Source organism: Sminthopsis crassicaudata, chromosome 3, assembly GCF_048593235.1.
Source record: "Sminthopsis crassicaudata isolate SCR6 chromosome 3, ASM4859323v1, whole genome shotgun sequence".
NCBI lineage: Eukaryota > Metazoa > Chordata > Mammalia > Dasyuromorphia > Dasyuridae > Sminthopsis > Sminthopsis crassicaudata.
This window is the reverse complement of record NC_133619.1, coordinates 303,286,885-303,309,640: the sequence shown is the minus strand read 5'-3', so window position 1 is coordinate 303,309,640 and position 22,756 is coordinate 303,286,885. Positions and strand designations below refer to the sequence as shown.

The 22,756-nt window shown below is 32.7% G+C and overlaps 1 protein-coding gene across 11 annotated transcripts in view; it reads left to right on the top strand.

Moving 5' to 3' along the window:
• ABI3BP (ABI family member 3 binding protein) overlaps positions 1-22,756 on the top strand; it is a 267,293-nt gene that overhangs the window by 202,211 nt on the left and 42,326 nt on the right. For 4 of the 11 annotated variants that reach the window (XM_074301042.1, XM_074301040.1, XM_074301036.1 and 1 more), the window contains 8 exons: positions 410-481; positions 1,910-1,957; positions 5,881-5,922; positions 6,504-6,554; positions 7,382-7,429; positions 7,929-8,009; positions 11,208-11,285; positions 21,661-21,711. In XM_074301042.1, coding sequence (XP_074157143.1) covers positions 410-481; positions 1,910-1,957; positions 5,881-5,922; positions 6,504-6,554; positions 7,382-7,429; positions 7,929-8,009; positions 11,208-11,285; positions 21,661-21,711 — 471 coding nt within the window. The remainder of the gene's footprint in view (positions 1-409; positions 482-1,909; positions 1,958-5,880; positions 5,923-6,503; positions 6,555-7,381; positions 7,430-7,928; positions 8,010-11,207; positions 11,286-21,660; positions 21,712-22,756) is intronic. The other 7 variants (XR_012488058.1, XM_074301043.1, XM_074301034.1 and 4 more) reach the window with 5 other exon arrangements.

Sequence of the window (22,756 nt, the reverse complement as noted above, 5' to 3'; positions counted from 1 at the left end):
TTCCTTTACTTTTTTTCTGCAGTTGTGTTGAGTGAAGCTAAAGCCGACATTTCTTTCTCTATTTCTATTGCTTTGGCAGTGCTGTCAACATTATATTCTTCAGAATTACCCCCACTTTGCTATACCAGAGGGTACTCTGAATATGAATAATAACTACAAATAATTTAATTTGTATTACAGACTTGAGAATAGATCCTGGGGAAATAATAAATACTGAGAGCCAGAACACTTGATTTTTATTCCTATCCCTGAAACCTACCAGCTTTGTGACTTTGGCTAGCCATTTAAATTCTCAGAGTCCCAGTTTCTTCATCTGTAAAATGGAACCTCTAAGATTCTTGGATTCTGCGTCTCAAACCTTATATCTCATTTGCAATCTAAAGAATATAACCTTTCATCTTTTTTTCAGCTCCCACAGAAAGACACATTTCTTCTTCACCTCAGCCATCCCTGAGTCCTGTTATATCTCCAACCACCTATGGTAAAACATTTGGGTACAAAATGTGTAATCAGATAATTCTGTTGTCTAGCAACTAAATTTAAGAAAAATCATCTCTTTTTTTAGCTTTCATAACTATGAAGTATAAAATCTATACAATGGACAAATTTGACACAAACATAATTTTCCCCCCAGAAAATTAATCTAAAAAAATTAATAAGTTGGAGGGAAGGGTAAATAAAAAATAACATTAATCTTAAATTCCACCAAAATAAGCTTATGGGAATTTATTCTAGGATATAGTTCTGAAGTATATCACATGCTTTATGTTATTATTAATTTTCTTTTTTTTTTCCTTTTTCTGAGGCTGGGGTTAAGTGACTTGCCTAGGGTCACACAGCTAGGAAGTGCTAAGTGTCTGAGATCCTATTTGAACTGTGGCTCTCCTGAATTCAAGGCTGGTGCTCTATGTACTGCGCCACCTAGCTGCTCCATGTTATTACTTTTCTAATGAAATTCTAACTTCAAAATATCTAACTAACTAGTTGATCCAATTGACAGACCCAATGCAAGGTCTTAACAAACTGATCCTTCACAGGAAGATAGATGGTGCAGTGATAGAGGAAAGTATTTGTATTCAAGAAGATGTAAGTTTGAATCCTGCCTCAGACCTTACTAGCTAGAGTTTCAGACTTATTTTCCACATCTATAAAATAGATTTAATTATAATACTTGCCTCATGAGGTTTTTTTGAGAATCAAATAAGATAACCCATGTAAAATATTTTGCAAGCCTTAAATCATCATATAAATATTATGTATAACTACATCATTATATGCTGAGCTAAGGTCAGTTCAGACTTCTCACCCTGAGACTTCCTTAGAAAAATGTTCACACAAAAAAATCAACACAAAACAAAACAAAACAAAACAAAAACAGGCCTACTTGTTTGAAGGTCTAACTCTACACAGCACTTTGCCACTATAGTGACATATATGTTATAGTAGTATAAAACTCATTGTTCTTTTGATCATCTGAAATCTCTCAAGAGATTCTGAATCCTCTGCTTTGAATTAGTGAATGGTCTATGCATGGAAGCAAGGATATCATTGGGCTTTCAACAACCTTCTGTACACATCTATGCAGTCTGCTCAATAATGTAATTCAATTGCTATAAACATCTCATTTTTGTTAGTGTATTTTGGAGATTCTGTAACCCAATCTGTTTTCAAGAACACATGGCAAAGCAGTGCTTGTGTATTTTGTAAGCACAGTTTTAAAAGGATACTTTATTCCAAACTAATATATAGGCTCTAATTTAAAATTATAATTGTATAAAAGTATAATTTTAGTCACATTTTCTATAAAATCTTGCTTAGATCAAATAATGAATAGTAATTCCATACGTATATGTCACAACAAAGGTTGAATTTTGGTTTCTATGCAATGAATGTGTTTGTTTTAATGCAGTCCCAGAAGAAAATACTATTAGAATCAAGCAACCAAAGACAACTTTAGGTAATGGTATCTCTTTTATTTGTACCTTTTCCTCATCCTAAGACTGGGGTAAGGGAAAGACAATATCCAATTAAAATTGGATCTTCAGGAGTAGCATCATTTCTCCTCACAATTTTTATCATTATTATTGTCTTCTAGGTATGATGTCATTTGTTCTAGTATTATACACCTTTACCCGTTTTCCTAAAGTTTCCTGATGTTGTTTTATTAGTTTTAAATGTAAATCTCTCTTTCACTAATAAATCTGGAGTCAAAATGCTCTCATACACATCAGAGTACAAAACAAATATGCTTAAGGGAACATTTGAATCAAATCTCTCATTGTACTCCTATAGCATGTCCACTTTAATTCTCTGCTATATTCCTAAAGGGGCAAGAAATTAATAATTAAAAGCATATTTTTATAAATTAAGTCAAATTTAATTGATTTCATTTTTCAGTCACATATGCTTTCAGTAAGAACTTTGTTTTAGATGACTGCATCTTGACCACACCTACAATATTTATGCTTCCTGGTAAAGCCTTTCCTTTTCTTTCCAAATCTATTTCATATCTGAACTCAAATAAATTTGTTGTTAAGTGTGGGGTGTTCTTTCCTTCAACAACATCAATAACAACAAAAACTCAAATGAATTGATCATGAATTTTTAAATTGATTCTCTTATACAAATATTTTAAAAATTGTGCTTAATGTGACAGATTTTGCCAGTGTAATAGCTATTCCTTAAGACTAAATTATATATATATATATATTTTAGAATGTTGCTTATTCAAAGCTCTAGGTACCACTTAGCAAAATATTATTTTCAATATGCTCATAATTCCTAGTAGTCTATTTCAATATCCAAGAAGCAGTTTTTTAATATGCGAGCATCACAATTTTTCCAATTTTAAGCATTTTAAAAATAAATGAATATCATTTTATCAGTATGCAATGGAGTATTTATCACTGTGTTATGGAGTAGCTCCATGGATATAGTAGATAAAGAGCTGGCCTTAGAGTCAGAAAGATATGTTAAGCCCTGACTACAAAATAAACTAATCATGTAACCCATAGCAAGTCATTTGCTTATCTATAACTCACACAACTAACCATAAGTTGCAGAAGCAATGCTAACATGGAACAACAAAAAGTATTTATTAAGTGCTTACTATAAATTATTCACCGTGCTGTTCTGGGAATACAAGTAGAAAGATAGTCTCTGCCCTCAAGGAGCTTACATTCTAATGGATACCAATATGTGTTGGAAGAGGAGATAGGTATTCCACTAATGAGAATTTTTCTATCCCAATTAAATCAAAAGTCCAGCTTTTAAAAAAAATTTTTTTGAGTTAATTCTTACACAGTTTCCACAATCTGAATTATACTACAAATTCACAATGGACATTATTCTTCTATCATAACCAAAATGTAATTTTGTATTTCTGCCAAATAGAGATACCCTCTCTATTTATTGCTTGACATGGATGAATAAGGAAATTATTATTTAAAGTTTGGCTTTTGATTCCAGCATTACAGAATCTTTATAACGTTTTTAAATTGTACTCATTACATTTGAAAAGATAAATCAAAACGCCTTTTCCTTCCATTTCCAGATAAACAATAAATTAATTTATACTGGAAATTCCTCAGTTTTGCCATTGTAATTTCCCATACACTTAAGAATCCAAAAGTAAAATATTTTCTATTTGCCATTGGATATTTCATACTATTAATTTTCCTTAATTCTCATCCTCACAGTGATGTCCAGTTTTTGAATCCCTTAACGCTTTCAAATAAGGCCAACTTCTTTGCTCTGTCCTCCCATCATAATCTTGACTCTATAATTATCCATTTCATTTTAATTCTCTCTTCTACTCGAATCCCTGACCCCCTTGTCCTATTGCTAATAAAGCATTACCAAACTTTAGCCATCTCTGCTCTATCTTGTGCTGCTAAATAGTACTAGAGGAAATATTGCACAATACTGCTGAGTGGGTCCACAATAAATTTGTATTATCTAATCTCAATGGAACCTACATTGTAGCAAGATATTCCTTTTACCCTTTCCTAATTGTCCCTCATACTATATTTTCTACAGGAGATCTTCTAAACCTTTTCTTCAGTCCTCAAGCCTCCTACATCATCTTCTCTTTCCTTCTCAGCACAAAACTTCATTTCATACTTTACGGAAAAAAAAATAATAGAAATTGTTCTCCATGAATTCTCTTAACTCCACTGATATAAAAGTTTAAAACCCTTGACATGAGCATTATTCTCCATTCTCTACTCTTACTCTAGTCTCTGATAAAGACATTTTGACCATGGCCAACCCTCCATGATTCCATGTTCTACCACCTTCTCTAATAGCTTGCCCCCACAATCATTTTCTTTTGCTCTCTAATCTTCAATTCCTCTCTGTATACTGGCTTCTACTGCTTACAAATGTGTCCAAGTCTCCCCTGTATTTAAAAACTCTTTCTTTGACTTTACTGTCCCCTCAAATTGTCATATATCTCCATTTTTTTCAGTCAGACTATAAGAACAAAAGCTGTGTAAGTTTAGTGTTCTACTTATCCTTTTAATTTGGTTTTTGTACTCATCACCCAACTAAAACTCTTCTCTCCATATTTACCAGCAATCTTTTAATGGAAAAATCTAATTAACTTTTCTCTGAACTCATAATTCTTGACCTTTCTGTAGCATTTAACACCTCTTCCTGGATATCCACTTTTTCTTGGATTTCCAGGACATTATTCTTCCTTACCTTCCCTCTGATGACTCTAAATTTAATGCCTTATCCACTAGACCACATGATATTCAGAGGAGAATGTAGCATTAAAATATACAGTACTGAGTGGAAAACTAGCAGCTTCCCAAGTGGTGCTGTATTTGTCTGAACAAAAGGAAAGAACTAGAGAGGAAGAGAGCATGGTTGAGAAGAGCAGCTCTACAAAAAAAGGGTAAAATTACTTAAGACTATGTGAGTAAATGGGCAGGCCAAAGTCATACTATTGAAGTATTCAGGACTATGCAGACCAATCACATACTCAACCAGGCAATGGGGATGATTCATACCCTGATTTTTGCTCATTAATACAAATAATCAAGTGTGGCTTTTTGATGCTTTAATACACTGCCACTGATGTCCCTTTTGAGTTTATTGGTCTTTATTTATATAGTCTCCCTTTTATATCTATAAAACATTCATGTAGCCCTTTTCTACATTCAAGGGCAAAATTGTGTTAAATTCAACAAGGATGGAAAAACAATAATACTTCTCTCCAGTTTTGTTTTGTTTTACTTTATCAAACAAGCCCAAATTTTATTTTATTCCAGCAGCATGTGGAGTTTCCACCCACCTTCCACAGGGATTCTAGAATTCATGAGATCTTTTCAGTTCAGTAGGAAGGGAGGGGACAAGAAAAAGCAGCAGAAAGTAAAGCAAAAGTAAGGAAACCATCCTTTCATAAAGTTGACCAAATTTGTATAGCAATTTTGTCACCCCACGAATCTCCTTTACTTAATTTTCCTTTATAGAGTATCTTTTATTTTAATTTATTATCTTGTATTATAAATTCTCCAAATACCATATAGGCTCAGAGAGAGAAATTCTGACATAAGCAATTGATTTTGCCTCTGAAAACCTTCCACTGACAATAGATATTTAGCCTTGATATTTCTCCAATGGAAAAATCAGTAGGGATCTCTCACTCTATTTGCTTAAGGTGAGGACCTTATTATTTTTCAATTTTTCATCCTCAATGTCTAGCATACTGTCTCTTTTGTGGTCAGCAGTTAACAAATTTTTGTTATTGATGTTTTATTTTTCCCACTATTAAAATTATTCTATGTGTGAAATGCATAATAAAAATTAGGGATCTGATGATTAGAATGACACACAAACTGACCTTTCTTATCTTTGTTTTGTTTACTGTAACAGCCCCAATAACCATCACATTGAGAACAGCAACACCAACAATAGGTACCAGCTTACTAAGAGGAAAATGTGTTTGCTTTTGCATCTCATTATTGTAATCAAATGCTTGTCTTCTGCCACTGCCTTTTATTATTTAGCTTTTCCCTATATATCTTTTTTCTCCCAAGTACTCAACAAATCTGTCACCTTTAATTAATTTTCCTTACCAGAACATCTTTTATTTTACTTTACTGTCTTATATAAGATATCTTCCATTACTGTCACTAGAAGACAGAAGACATGTAAAGAAAGTGCTACACTTCAAGCAAAAGACTATCTGCTGCAAAAATAAAACTCAAAGCAAATTCATCCCCTTATAATTATGTTAGCTATTTTCCTCTCTCTTTCCTGACAGTTTCAAAATGTGAATTCCATATTTTTGTCTGACTATCTCTAAACCCTTTCCAAGGAAATGCCATTTTTCCATTTTAAAAAATCCTTTCATGGGCTGCATTTTTCCTCATGACTAACAAAAGATTATTCATTCCATCATTAATACTTGAAGGATTTCATGTCCCTATTTTGTAAGATAGTAGGTGTGATGCCTAAAGAACATGATGTCTTATAACCTGGACTTTTTCTTTCAGCTCCCAGAGATGTACATAAACCAGACCCAGATGTTTCTCAGACCAAGCCTGGTAAATTCATTATTTTGTTTTTCAAGATAGGGAGATAACTTTTTCAAAATTTATTCCTTGAAATAAATACAGATGTTTTTGTTATCATTAATGTTAAGAAAAGTTTGCATAAACTATAAATGTGTGTGTATATTTTAAGATTATTCCCCTAATAATGTGGATAAAAGCAAGCAAACCAAAAACCTACCTCTTTCCACTATTTTCTTTATCCCAGTATAACTTTTTAAAAATTTAACTTTTTGAACTAATGACCATTTATTTTCTTTCCCTATTCCTTTCCTACACTCAAAGAAAAAGATAGAGAAGAAAGCTCAACCTTTACAGGAAATATTCATAGTAAACCTAAATGAATTCCTTCATTGCTAGGACTAAAACTCTAAGTCTCTTTTCATTGTCCTCTATCAAAAGTTGGATAAAGAGCTTCCTCATCATTTGTAATTAATCATTACCTTAATGAGAGTACTAAATAACTTTTCATGAGAGGTTGATTGCTCAAAATATCAGAAATTATTACAGACTGCCCTCTCAAATACCTTTAAAAGTGGAGTTAGAGTTGTTAGTCTAGCCTTAAGATAGTAATTTGTGTGCCCAACATTTCTCAACATGACAAAGGATAAGTTGAAAGAGTCCATGCTAACTTAACTTACCTGAGCTATGCCCTTTAAGAGAGGGCTCTTAAGTATTAAAAAGATTTCTCAGGATAAAGAAATGACAAATGTTGTATATTGTTTGAGTATATATAGAAATAAAAAAAATTTGTATTGATCAGATAGTGATTCTCAGTAATTTTCATATGTGTTTGTGTATTTGTTTTGCTTTTGACATAGTCCTGGAACCTGTTACATTTAGAATTGAACCATCAAAGCCAACAATGGGTAATGTTCATTCTCTCTTGTTAAGAAATTCTAATTTTCTGTTTTCTCTTTGCTGAAAGTCCTCTTTGGAATAATTGTCTTATGTCACCATTTTTTTTACATCCCATTCCATCTCATTTTCTTTTCCTTTTATTTTTGCTAGGTTCCTTTGTCCTTTGGCCTAGAAGACATTGAGCCACTGCATTTTTAAATAGGGAAAAAAATAGTCTTGTTTTGCTCTGAACTGTGACTGTAAAATCCACCACTGAGTTCATTAGCATTCTCAATTCTTTCCAAATTGTAAGCTGCATGTTCCAAAATAATTCATATTTTCAAACTCATTTTCATGTTCTAAAATAATTTTCCTAAAAATTCATTTCATTATTTTTTCCTCCATTTTTCATCCAAAGGCCATCATTTCCTGCTTCAGTCCATGCTGTGCTGCTCGTACTTTGTATTTTGACCTGGTGGTGTGGATACTAGATCTCACTAGTTTATAACTTTGGACTTTTTTTTCCAGCTCCCATAGGGACAAAAAGCATTCCTGTTAAACCTAAGATTTCACCAAGTCCAAGTCAAGATGTACTACAAACCACACTGGGTAAATTTTTGCCTTGATATTTCTGTTGAATTATGAGGCTCTTGGCAACTGCCTTACAGTAGCCTAGGAATTTATTTCAAGTAATTTTGAATAGATTTCTTTCAAATGACAGAAAATTTCCTTTCTGTAATCTGAAAGGAAGATATGATTTTGACTTTATTAGATAGGAATATGTTCTTCTTTTTCTCATTCCCAGGTTATTTTGTGAAGTCTTGGGCAAAAAGGAGTTAACATATATATTTTTTTTTACAAAAATTTTATGCATAGGTAATTTTTAAGCATTGACAATTGCAAAACCTTTTGTTCCAATTTTTCCCCTCCTTCCCCCCACCCTTTCCCCCAGATGGCAGATTGACCAATACAGAATTAATATACTTTTAAAAGAGAGATTACAAAACTTTCCAACATTTTTGCTTTTAAAAATGGTATCACTCAAATAGTCCAAAAAGAAAATCAAACATCTATAACCAATAATATATATTAAATCTGTCCAGTCATACTCATTTGGTTACTCATTTTAGTAGAACGACCACAACAGAAATTATTAAAATGCCTCTTAACCAAAGTGAATAGGGGCATTACATGCCCCCATTCTACATGGATAGAAGTCCAGCCTTGATGTCCAAGACACTTTGATCAAGGTCTGCCTCATATATATCTGTAACTATATATTGATTTATATTTTCTATACATCTGTGTGTATGTATATATATATATACATACACACACATACAGGTATATATGGGTATGTTACCATGTTGAAATCATTTGACAAATCAGTGCCCCAGCCAACTTCTTAAAACTATAAATTACAAGTGGATTGTCAGTAAATTTCTAAACTGGGATTTTCCTACATCAATTACGTCAATATTCCAGAGCATCCCCCCCAAAAAAAAGATACCCAAGATGCATAAAATAAAAGAAATTATATTTATTATAATTATACAATAAAGGTACTCTAATATGATTATTTGAGGGAAGGAGAACTATTTTCTGGTTTTCTTATTACTGAACTAACTAGTTTCTAGAACAAAACAAAACACCAGCTTATTACCATAGAGTATTATATAGTTGTAGTGGATTTTTTTTTATTTCAGATATGATAAAAACTTTCCATCTCTAGATCCCTACTGACCCTCTCTATAATCTGTAGTTGCATGCATTACAATCCATTTATTATGGAAATGTTTTGACTAAAATTTGAATGTTTTCTTTGTATCACTTGACAAAATACATTTTGCTTAAGAGTGGCCATGATTTACTTTCCCTTTCCAGATTTCTGGTGGCATTACCTCATTGCAGAATTTCCAATATTTAGTTACCCCACTGTTTAAAGTGTCATTTTTAATGAAATCCCACCCCATGAAAGAAGATTATTTTCAGGGAAGTTAAAGATTTTTCTTTAGTTTCTTTAGTTTATCTTTTCTAAGATAGAAAATAATTTCACTGCAAGGAAGTCAACAAGTATTAAGCAAGCACCTCTTAATGCCATGCATGAGAAAAGAAAAGGAAAGGAAATAAAGAAACAAATGAAATTATTTTTTCCTCTGGCAAAGTTCTATTGAAAATCTCCAAGTTATTTTCAGTGTAAAATCTTGACATACTGAGTAGGGTCTAATGGGAAGGAATAAAAGGACTCACTAACATAAAGATTTGACAAAATGAAGCATTCAAGGGATCAGAATGAGCAGAAACCACAATCCAGCAACAATATATACCACAAATACACACACACACACACACACACACACACACACACACACACACACACCACACACTGCCTTACTTTCTCTCTTCCATTCCCTATAAATAAAATCATGGAGAGATTAAATAATAGGCAACATTAAAAAAAATACTTTCTTCAGGAAAATGTAGAATTTTCAGTGAAGAAATAGAAAATTAAAGATCTCAATAGTGACTAATTTTGGTAAGGAAAAAACATCAATTCATTTTACATCTATCCTAATATAAATAAATGATCCACCCCTACCTACCACCCTCTAATTCAGGAAATCTTCTTTTTCAGTCATTTTCAATCATGTCCAATTTTTCCTGATTCCATTCGGAATTTCTTAGCAAAGGTACTAGAGTGCTTTGCCATTTCCTTCTCCAGCTCAATTTACAGCTGAGTAAACTGAGGCAAACAGGGTTAAGTGACTTGCCCAGGATCACACAGCTAATACATGTCTGAGACCAAATTTGAACTCAGGAAAATAACTCTTTATGCGTTATCCAGGCCAAGCACCCCTTAAACTGTAAAGATTTTTTATATACAGTTGATTTGGTTATTTCCTCATGACCATTTTATTTCCTGTTATGTGAAAATGAAGCCATACGTTCTGTTGTAAACTAAGTTTCTTCATCTGTAAAATGAGATGGTTAAAATAATGTCCCTTTAGAGATAATTTATCTATACCCCCCCGATTCTATGCAACTTTTACAAATATTTTATTTCACATATATTCCTATATGTACCAAAACGAATAATTTGCTTTGTCTACATAAGGTAATAGAGAGCTGAATAAGCAAACAGGAGAATGTAACAATGGAGAAATAAAAGTATTAATTACCTATATGTATGTATTAAAAGTATTACATATCACATAATGTATAATTGCATATACACACATATGTTTATATATATATATATATATACATATATATATATATGTATTATTATTATCTATAGGCAGTGAGATGGCACAGTGCGCCTGAAGTCAAGAAACCTTGATTCAAATAAGACCTGTATGACCCTGGGCATATTGCTTAACTACTGTTTGCCTCAGTTGTCTCAACTGTAAAATGGGAGAAATAACAATGCTTGGCACCTTGTAGATGCTTAGTAAATGTTTATTGTTTGATTAAAAGTATCTAACTCACAAGATTGTTGTAAGGATCATATGAGATCAATTTTGATAGAGTGCTTGGCACAGTGCCTAGCACGTGATAGGTGCTATATAAATATTTATTTCCTTTCTTTCATGTTCTCCCATACTAGGTAATTTATTAGATGTCAATATAAAAAAAAATTCCTATTTTGTGTATACATTTTCTACAATCTACATTGTTGTGTATTAAAACACTTTAAGTTGTTAATTTTATTTAAGAAAATAATTTTATTAACTAAAATAAATTGGTGCTATTCTCTTAATTTTTTCTTTAAATCTCTCAAACCATATGCTTTTTTCTCCCTCTCAGCAAAAGCAGTTCATTCCACTCAGGAACCAGCCACAACAAAGACTCCTCGAAAACCTAAACGAACAAAGACAACTCAGGGTAATAATGGTTTTTCTCATCCCTAGATAGTCACTTTTCCATTTTATACCAAGGAAGAAATTTCTTCTCAATAATATTTTCATTATCACAGATATGACTTAATTTTTTTTCTATTCGCAGGTACATATCTATAACCAAATCTAAATGCTTTGAATTTAGCAAGATGTAAAGATAATAACATTCAATTTTACTTCTATTTCTGGGAATATTGAGTACTTAAAGTGATGAATTGACAATGAAAGTTCTCTTAATTTTCTCTCTCAGATGATTAACTTTCTGCCTCATTTTCCCCATCTGTTCCACAGAAAGAATCTCTACTTTTATCCATTGATCTGCTTATCTCCCTATTTCACCTTCTCTTTTCCTCACCCTTCTCTCATTTCTCTATCTGAACCAAAGCTTTCCTAAAGATCACCTAGTCCAACCTACCTATATGACATATGAAAAAAAACTGAATCTCAGAGCTAAAGTGATTACCCTAAGTGAGTAAAGAAAAGGATAAAGAAATTGATAAGGAAAAAGCTGAAATAAGACAAAGCTTTTCTTAAATCATTCCACTTCTTCCATGTCCATTTGATCTCTAACTTGATCTCCTAGAACAAGATCTCTGTTTGAAATCATTTTTACAATATGGTTTCTAACTAAAAGTCAGCTAGTTTAGCCATTCCCAGTATGGTGAAATAAAGATCTGATTTAGAAGCCAGGAAGGCCTGATTTCGAATTCTTTCTCTGACACATAGGTTGAATCCATGGCTGTATGAGGATAATCAAATGACTTAATTTCTCAGTGCTCTTGGCCATTGTAATCAAACTTACACTGAAGAAGAGGCTACTACTCTAAACATAGGAGTAGATAATGACACAAAGGATAGAGTTCTGGATTGAGAATTGGAAAGGCATCTTCCTAAGTTCAACTCTAACTTCATTACTAGTCATGTGCCCCTAGACAAGTCACTTAACCCTATCTGACCCAGTTTTCCCATTTGTAAAATGACCCAGAGAAGGAAATGGCAAACTACTCCATTCCGTCTCTCAAAACTGAAACAAGTGAACAACAACAAAATCTATACATAAGAATTCTGTGTTGTTGTTATCATTGGTTATCCAGGCAAACAAGAGACTTGACCAGAGCCATACAGTAAATGTCTGTGGCCAGTTTTGAACTCAGGAACATGAGTCTTCCCAGTTCTCTATATCCACTGTGCTACCTACTTGCCCAGAAGGATTCCTATAGGCTAAATGTTGATTTAATTTTAAAATGTGATAGTATCTATGTTTATTGTATTTTTTATTTTGTTAAATATTTCCCAATTACATTTGAATATGGTTCCAGTGGTACTTGACACTCAGAAGTGTTGTGAGAGTGCGTTTGACATTTCTGTGTTAGGTAACTTGATATTATAAATGGCACTGAAGGTGCCAACCTGCTGTGGCAGAGAGTTTTCAAACCTGTGAGTTTCCTGTGGTAATGAAATCACAAGTCCTGTTCTTATCTTCTGTTTATGAAACACTTTCTACATGACCAAACCACATTAAGCCAAATAAGCATGGAGACAAAAGAAGCCTGTCCACAAGAAGCTTGCATGCTTACTGATAAAAAAAAAAGTTAATTCATATCAGAGTTAGGTATAAACATATAAGAGAGAGAGCAATTAAGTGTCTATATGATTGGCACAAAGAGCAGGTATTATAGAAGTGCAGAAAAGGGAGAAATCAAAGAGGACCCGAAAATGACAAATGTATTTGCAGAGAATGGAAGACTGAATATAGCTTTAAATGGTATTTGGGTCAGAAGGAAGGAAACTGAACATTGCCACCAAGGATTAAATGTACATGTAAAAGCAATGTGAGTTTATATGATAGTCTTATCCATTGACTTTGAGGATTCCAGCCTACTCGTAATGAAGAATTTGTGTGAAGAAGAACTTAGACATTAGGTTAGGTGAATAAGATTATGGGATTTTTCACTGGAAAATACCATCAATATCATGTAGTCAAACTCTTTCATTTAACAGATGATGCTGAAAGAGTTGAAATAATTTGTCCAGGGTTATATCAATAACAACAAGAAGAAATAGAATACTTCTCCAGTTACACTTACCCTACATCTGGAATTCTTTCCACTAAACCATAGCTCAAGTTTACTGAAGAAAGACCTTGAATTCTGAAATAATTAGTTTTGGAGCTCTCTAAGGGAGAAAACAAAGAGAGAGAGCATGAATTAATAATTGAACATCAACTGACATGACTAGGAATAGAAGACAAAGAACACATAACTGTAGAAATAGGAGAAAAACTAGTATACATCAGTGCAACTGATGCTTTTCAGGAATACAGAAATGGCTAAAAGTGGCAATTTCCAAAGAAAAGTGAAAAAAGTTAAGTCCTTAACACCAACAAGAAAAATTTTCTGTCTTTCAAGGAAACAATTTAAGTAGTGCATTAGGAATAAAAAGCATATAGCAGAAGGGTAATAGGCAAGATTTCATTAAAGTAAAGTAAAGTAAAAACTGTCATTCACTTTGAATGAATATAGATTGAACCTTGGTATTCATTCAAAGTAAATGACAGTTTTTAGTGAGGTTTTTTCCCAAGACTTTCTAGTTTCTATTCCTGGAAAATGCTAAATCCTTCCATTTATAGAATTATTCAGATTCTCTGTGTGTGTGTGTGTGTGTGTGTGTGTGTGTGTATGTGTTTTTATCTTTGACTCTCTGCCTGTGTATGTCTCTTTGCCATTCTATTTCTGCTCCTCTCTATCTTCCCCCTCCTTTTTTTTCTTTTTCCTCTCTTCTCCTTCCTTTCCCTCTGCCTCCACCATAAAGAAACACTGATCTTGCTATAACATACAGGTTTACCATTTGTAAAATGCTTTCTCTCAATCAATAAGAAGAATTTAAGTGCCTCCTTTGTATCAGACACTGTGCAAGATTCTAGGGCTACAAAAGCCATTTTAAAATGAAATAATTATTGCATCAAGCAATTTACATTTAATATTAAATTGGGATATGATATGTGTATATCCATAATACACACATATATATATATGTATGTATATAACATATATACACATGAATAAAGAAAATAAATATACAAAGAATAATCAGTGAATTAAGGTAAATAATGACAAGTACAAAATCATTAAATCCAACACCTCTAGTAAGGTAGGGCACTTGCAGTTGAGATCAGAAAAGAATTCATATAGAAAATGATGTTTGAGTTGCATCTGGAAAGAAATGAGAGCTTCAATGAGGTGGAGATGAGAAGGGAGTGCATTCTAGGTTTAGGAAATGGTCAATGCAATGAAGAGGACATAGAAACTAGAATACTGTATTTGAGGAACAGAAAGGCAGCCAGTTTGACTATGCTGTCGGATGTGGGAAGAGAAACTGTATAATGAAACTAGAAAAATAAATTAGAATGAGGTTTTGAAAAGCTTTAAAAGAATAGATTGTGTTTATCATTGAGTCACTAGAGAGTTACTGGAGTTTAGTGAAGAGGGGAGTGATATAGTCAGTCATAACTTTACTTAAGGAAAATCTTTTTAGCAGCTGTGTAAATTGGAGTCTGTACTAGTGAGTCAGAGAGACCAATAAGGGACCAGTTGCAATAGTCCAGACAAGAAGTGATATGGGCCAGGATTAATGTGGTAGTTAGGAGGAGAATGAAACAGATTCAAAAAATGTGAAAGTAAAATCAAAATATGAAAAGTGAGTATGAGCAAAAAGTTAAGAATAATAAAAATGTTATAAACATGGGAGACTTGGAGAATGTAGTAGTTCCCTTGAGAAAAAAAAAGGAAGGATAGAGGATGGGGTTTGTAGGGGACAGAAAGGCAATGAATTCTGTTTTGGATTTGATGACTTTGAGATGTCTTTGGAATATCCATTTTGAAAATTTCCTATAGACAGATGTTAAAGTGAGAGAGATCATGAGAGATTCTGGGAAGGAAATATATAGATCTATGAGTCATCTGCATCTACATAGGTAGAAATTAAATTTATGGAAGCTAAAGAGGTCACTTAGCAAGTATAGAGTGAAAAAAGTATCAAGAACAGAGCCTTTGGATATACCCTCTGGAGAATAATATTGAACAACAACATTGATTCAATAATATTGAATTCAACAACAACAACAAAAAGACTGAGAAATCAAAAAGGAAAGAGAAAAACCAGGAGAGGGTAGGGAACAAGCTCAAAGTCAACACTGTCAGAAGCCTCAAAGTTCATAAGCTTTAGCAATTAAGACATTGTAACTCTGGAGAGAGCAATTTCCTTCCAGAGATTCATTCAATTTGAGCTAAAGAAATGAAAAGCAAAAGAAGTATCAGACTTTTTGAAAACAGAACAATGAAAAGGAGGGACAGAAGTCTGAAACAATCATTTGTTTTAATTTCCCAACTACATATTCCAAGACAAGTATTGTATTTTCCATTAGAATACTCCCATAAAAAGTCTGGCACTTCCCCTAAATAATATGAAACTCACTATCATCCATACAAAAGTCAAAGTAATGATCCAGAATTCCAAACCTTTGTGTTTGAGTCTAAAACACACAAAAAAAATGAAAAGGAAAAAAAAAAAGCTAAGGTTAACTTATTAGCAAACAGGATGAATTATATTTGGTCATCCATAATTGAACAGGCACTTCTTCCCCCCCAAATTTCATGTTACACTTTTATCAACAAGATTGAGACCATCAGATCATTTTGAAAAACCTGTTCAAAAGAGTCATCATATAAGCAAAATTCAATTATTGCTTTCTTTTCATTAGGCTCATTGAGCTTTTACCCTCCCTTTTAATTTAAAAAAATTTTTTTTGCTTTAATTGTCTCACAGCAGGCTTGAGTTATGTGGGCTGAAATATGGTGTGTTTCAATTGTAATGCTAGTGGGCATATTCAGTTATAGTCTTAATTATTGCACTTACAGAGGAAATATCACCAACTTACCAGAGTTCTTCAAACTGAGAAATCACTAAGAGTACTGACGTGTACAAAATTGATGTACTGGACAAGGAAGAATAAGAAATAATTGAACTCAATATATAGTATATGTATATGGCATATACATGCCATATGTATATGGTATGTTTATGGTAAATTCAGAATCATAAATTTCCCAGAAAACAATTTTCTATTTGACAAGAACCACTAGGAAAGCTAAAATGCTGGACCTAGAGTAAGAAAGACTCATCTTCCTACCAAATACAGCCTTGAACACTAGCTATGTAACCCTGGTCTAATCACTTAACCCTGTTTGCCTCAGTTTTCTCCTATGTAAATGAATTGGAGAAGGAAATAGCAAACCAATATCTTTGACACAAAAATCCTAAATGGGATCACAAAAAAATTAGACATGACTAAAAACATCTGGAAAATCACCTGGCAGAAATTAGGTTTGGACCAACATTTTGCAACATATGCAAAAATTAACTCAAAATGGCTATGTCACTTGAATATTGAAAATCATATCATAAAAAAATATTTATAAGAGGACCACATTATAAATTCTAAACTATACCAAGGATGTGGCAATTCTAAAAGACAAAAACAATGCTCTTGATTATATGAAAATGAAAATCTTTGCACAAACAAAATTAGTGCAACAAGGATAAAAAAGAAAGTTTTTGTTGGGGGGGATGTATCATATATCTCTGATTAGAGTAGGATATTCAAAATATCCAAGCAAATAACATAAATATGAAAAATAAAAATCCTTCCCTAATAAATAAATGGTAAAAAGATAAGAACAATGAATTCTTAAAAGAATTACAAATTAATTTTAAAAACACATCAAAAATGTGCCAAATCACTGAGAGAAATACAAATCAAAACAGTTCTGAAATTTAACTTCAAACCTAGCAAATTAGCAAAGATGAAATAAGATGGTAATCATCAATTCTGGAAGGTTTGTGGAAATACAAGCATATTTTATTAGTTCACTGTTGGTAGATGAGTTCCTATTTCCTAAAGTTTCTATATTCTTAGCATCTCATCAACTCTCACTTGTATTATTGCAAGCTCTTTACTTGTCTTCCTGGCCCAAAGAACTCCCCACAATAGGCCTTCTTTCACACAACTGCTAAAATGAATTCCTTAACTTGTAGTAGGAATGATAATGTAATACCCCTACTCACTAAAAACTCCAGAGGTCTTTTATTATCTCTAGGACTGTGAAGAGCTTTAGATGACAAAGGAGCTTATGTTTATAAGCTCCTTTGTCATCTAAAGCTCTTCACAGTCTGGTCCTTTACTACCCTTTCATTTTTTAAATTATATATATATTACATGTAATGGTATAAATATATTAATTTTATTATATTTATGTTATAATAATAATATGTAATTTGTTATAAATAAATTATATATTAATTATAGATAAATTAAATTATGAATTATATATTTATATTTCTCTATACATAATATACATATTCTACATATACATCCAATATCCAACCATACTCCATACTCTATGACCATATCTGTGCTTTAGCTACTTTCTTCAAAGAAGTCTTTCCCTGTCAGTTTCTAGTACTATATAAAGAGTTAGGCAACTCTTTATATACTTATTTCTTCCATTAGAATGTAAGAGTAGAGATTGGTTTTTGCTTTTTCTTCCTATCTTCAGCATTTAGCATACTATTTGGCTTCTGGTAAGTCTTTAACAAATTCTTGTTGATTAGATGGGCAATTTGGAATTACTGAAAGAAAATAACTAAAATGTCCCTATATTTTAACCCAGAGATACCACTTTAGGCATATAACCCCCTCAAAAAAAAGAAAAGAAAAGAAAAGAAAAGCTACATGTTCATTAAAATATTTATAGTAGCACTTTTTAAAAAAAAACAGTAACAACCCAAAAAATGGATACAAAGTATGTGTCCATTGATTTGGGAATGGTTAAACAAGTCCTGGTAATTTATGTAATACAATATTACAAATGGGATGAATATAGAAAAGCATGGGAAGATGTGTATAACACAATATATAATAAAGTAGGCAGAAACGGGAACATTATTTTGGGCAAAATCCCCTGAGCTTCAATTTCCTCATCTTTAAAATGAAGAGATTAGACTAAATGACCTCTGAGGTCCCTTCTAGTTCTTAATTTATGATGTTATACGACTGAGTGTTGTGAAATTATAATCATTTGGAGTGTGTGTGACAAAGAGAGGGGAGGAGGAGAGGGGGAGAAAAAGGAGAGAAGGAGAAAGGGAAGGAGAGGGATGAGATGTCACTTCCTTTCTTTAAATGCAGAGGAGGGAGAATGGGTGCATGGAACACTAGAGATGTCAGACTTTCAATGAGTAGGTCAGTTTAGTGAAACTGTAGGTCAGTTTAGTGAAACTGTTGGGGATGGGGTTAATGGAGTTGTCTTCATTTTTTGTTATAAATAGTGACAATTTCAGAGAGATATAAAGGAAGGAAAACATTGGGAAATGTAGGTGATGTAAAAATAAAACATAATTAAAATTTTGAAAAAAGAAAAAGATCTAATTTACATTGATAGAAGTTCTCCACCCAGAACTTTCTAGGCTAATGAAATCTCAGGTCCAGGAAAAATACATAGACATAACATCAGTATACCATAACTTAACCAGTTATAGAAATTGTTTTCAGCATTTTTATATAACAAAGCAGGTATGAATATTTTTGTACTTATAGGTCCATTTTTGTTTCTTTTTTTATATTTAGCATATATCCCCAATTTTTAAGAAAAAATCTTTGTAATGTTATCATTTGGGTCAAAAAGTGATTGATTTTGACTGTCAAATTGTTGTGTTGGCATTAAGAGTAGCTGAAATACAAACCAATGAAATCATTATGGAGCATTTTATGCCCTGTACCAATATGTGTGTGTGGGGGGGTGTAAAATAAATGCCTCTATTCATTTCTAACATTCATTTAGTAATACCCAAGTTTAATCTATAGGGACTTTCAATAAAATGCTATTTATTTTGGCCCAAAATGTGGCAAAATTTTGCATATCAAAATTTTTACATTGGAAACTTTTAAAAAATGGGTCACAGTATACTCTATTTCACAGGTTTTATTTATACATGTGTTTGACACATCTATTGCTAATTTAAGAGGACACGTAAATAACTTAGAATATATGAACAAAATCATCCAAATGATGGAAGTTAATGATATGGTTTGCAAGAAAAATTCTTTTCAGTCTTAGCTAAATGTCCACAAAGTTGATGATAGGAGGCAGTACTGGGTATGGTGAGGGTGTGTGTGTGGCAAAACTCTGGGATTGAAGTCAGGGCTTGGGCTTTAGGAAAAGTTCTATAGCCAACTAGCCATGCCACCTTGGGCAAGCTGGGACAAGATGGTCTCTTAAATCTTTTCTGGCTGTAACCATTCTCTTTTCTTATTAAAGTAGTAGGGAGGGGAGAAGCAACAGGAAGAAGTTTACAGTGTCAAGTCAACTAATAGAATTTCACTAGGAAGAAAAAAACTAAGAATGCATTTATACAATATTAATTTTTTTAAGTCTGGGAAGTTTTTATTAGCCTTGAAAAAAAAGTAGATAATACAACCTAAGTAGAATTGGATCCATTTTTTAAATAGCCTATGGCATTGATCCAGACAGAGGCTGTACTCATAAAATGAGATCTCTTTGAAAATTTTAAAAAAGCTTATTATGAGCTATAGTTGGATTTTATAAAAGCAAGCTATAAAATAAAATTTTCCATTCTGTAATCAAACTATTACAAGTAATTTATTTTGTCAATGGAGATCAGACAAGAGACAAGGGACACCTGGAGGCTGAAATGTAAAATAAGCAAACATTTTTTAAAGTGACTTTAGTTGTTTTCTGCTTTGCCCTTTCTTCCCTTTGATAATTTCCTTATCCACTTCCAGACATTTCCATATACCTATAGTCTTGATCCTACTTCCCCTCACCAATTTGTGCCTCTTAGGAGAGAATGGTTCTTATCACCCCTGAAATGAACCCTATATTCTCTGGCCAACCAAGAAAGAATGTTTTTTCCCAAATATTAGAACCTAGCAAAAATCCCAAAGTCCTATTTTTCAAACATTTATTTAAGTAGACTTTCAAGTTTCAAGGTTGAATTTAGAATAACACATGATAATAAGAAGAAAACTTTCTTTAAAAAGTCATAATGGCATTATTCAAAAACAGCAACCTTAGAGTAAAGAGCAAAAATGCTATTTTCTAAAAAGGTAATTTTATTTATTCACAAGATAACCAAGGTATATAGGCTTGTTTTTAATGTCCATTTTTCTGCTTTCTTAAGGGTTATCAACCCTATTTATCTAGTTCTTCAACAATATATACTTTATATATATATATATATATATATATATATATATATATATATATATATGTGTGTGTGTGTGTGTGTGTGTGTGTGTGTGTGTGTGTGTGTGTGTGTGTATACACACAAAACAGCCTGGAGCTAAAAATTCATTTTTCTATATTCTAAAATAACTTTGATTAATTATTTTTCTTCAAATCCAGCAAACATTTGGACAATTAGCTGAGATCATATGTTCTAATGAATCTCAACTTGCCTACCTAAAAACACCTTTCTCTGTCTGCTATGAAGGAAATTCTTTTCATGCCTCCCATTCAGTATATTGAAGGAGTGGATAAAATATTTTATTTTTATGTCAAGCATCCATCAAGATAATTGGGGGGGGAGAGTTGGTTGGAGAAGGGTGTATTGCAAAGAATTTCACTAAGTGAATCTGAATCCCTTTACCTCACTTTTTCTACATTGATAAAAGCTAGTGTAAAAAATATTTTTCTTTTAATAATTAGCACATTTGTATCTGTAATTCATTTGGTTTAATGAAAGAGGGAGAAGAGACAAAAGAAGGAGAAGAGAGGAGAGGAGAGGAGGAACAGAAAGACAAAGGGACAGAGACAGAGAGAAATAGAGAGTGAGTCAAACTATTGAAGACACAGAAAACAAATTTCTGAAAACCATAGTCCTTGGCAATGTCAAATGGTTTAACAATGAAAATAGATACAATATTAATAGTGAAAAATAACATGAAAGAACATGCATGATTTGACAATTGTGGTATAAGGGCCATGGGACCTCTCCATCTGACTTGGAGTCATGCTATCTCCACATAGTCAAATGTGAGCTACTTGAGAGTAAGAACTGACTTGTATATTTGTTTCTTCAGCACATAGCAAAGTGCTTGGCCATGTACCAATTATATAATATATGCTTTTTCATGCATTTCATAGATATAGTGTCATCAGGAAGAAGTGCCTCATTCTGTTTCTATGAAGAATTCTTATCAACTGACTCCTTTTGGACTTAATTTCTTCTCTTTGGTTTAAATGAGAGACTTCACTATTAAACATGAAATATGTTCTCTGTTTCAGCACCAAATAAAGTGTACACTACTACTATAAGAAAGAAACCTGTCAGACTTGGTAAGTTGTGATTGCTCTCTCTCTCTCCCTCTGTCTCTGTCTCTGTCTCTGTCTGTCTCTCTCTCTGTGTCTCTCTTCATTCTCTCTCCCTTTCTCCCTCTCCCTCTCTCTCTTCCTCTCTCTCTGTATATTTATCTATCTCTCTCTCTTACCACCTGTATCTTCCACTTCTCTCTCTCCACTCCTGTTTCCCCACCTCCTTCTTTCTCTCTTTTTCATGACATGAATGCTTAAATGTTGTTCCAAAAGCAATACCTATAATCCAATTCCTTTACAGATAGGTAAACAGAGGCATTGAGCAGTGAAAAGACTGGTCTCAGATTCTATAAACCATAAGTATCAGGGGTGGGTCTAGGAACTAAGTCTTTCTTGATTCCCAGGTTATTGTTTATTATCTTCTGCTTTAGGTACCTGTTTATCTCACAGTTCAGCTAATTTTTTTTAATTGTTCCCTCCTCCCCATCCCGCCCACCAAAGAGCATCAATGGACTCCTATTTTACTTTAAGAGTAACATTAATACAGTCTCATGTATATGATAGTACTAGCACTACTCCAAGTGCATGTTTATTTATATATAATAAGAAGTTATTTTTTTAATTTAAAATTGCTATGTAATGACAAACAGAACAAACAATGCTTACACTTCACTAAGTTTTTTATAACAACCTCCTAAGACAGCTCCAAACTCCATTTTTAAAAGGACCACACCCTTAAATTTTCTATCTACTTTCTTTCCTTCCCTTTTAAATAAACCAACATCTTAAGAGAAAACAAAAGTTTAGAGCCAGGACCCTGGCAATTTTGGATCTGCTTTCATTTAAGCACTATTTTCTTTTAAAGACCTAATGAAATATATGCTCTAATTGACTGACTAGTAAAGCCTCTATTTTCCATTGTAAAACTCTTTACACAGTGAAAATCTCTCTAGTCAGTCAATTATAGGATTATAGGTGTGTATAGCTCTTTAAAGTTTGCAAAAAAATATATCTCATTTAATCTTCACAACAAAGAAAGATAAGTTCTATTATTATCATTGCCATTTTA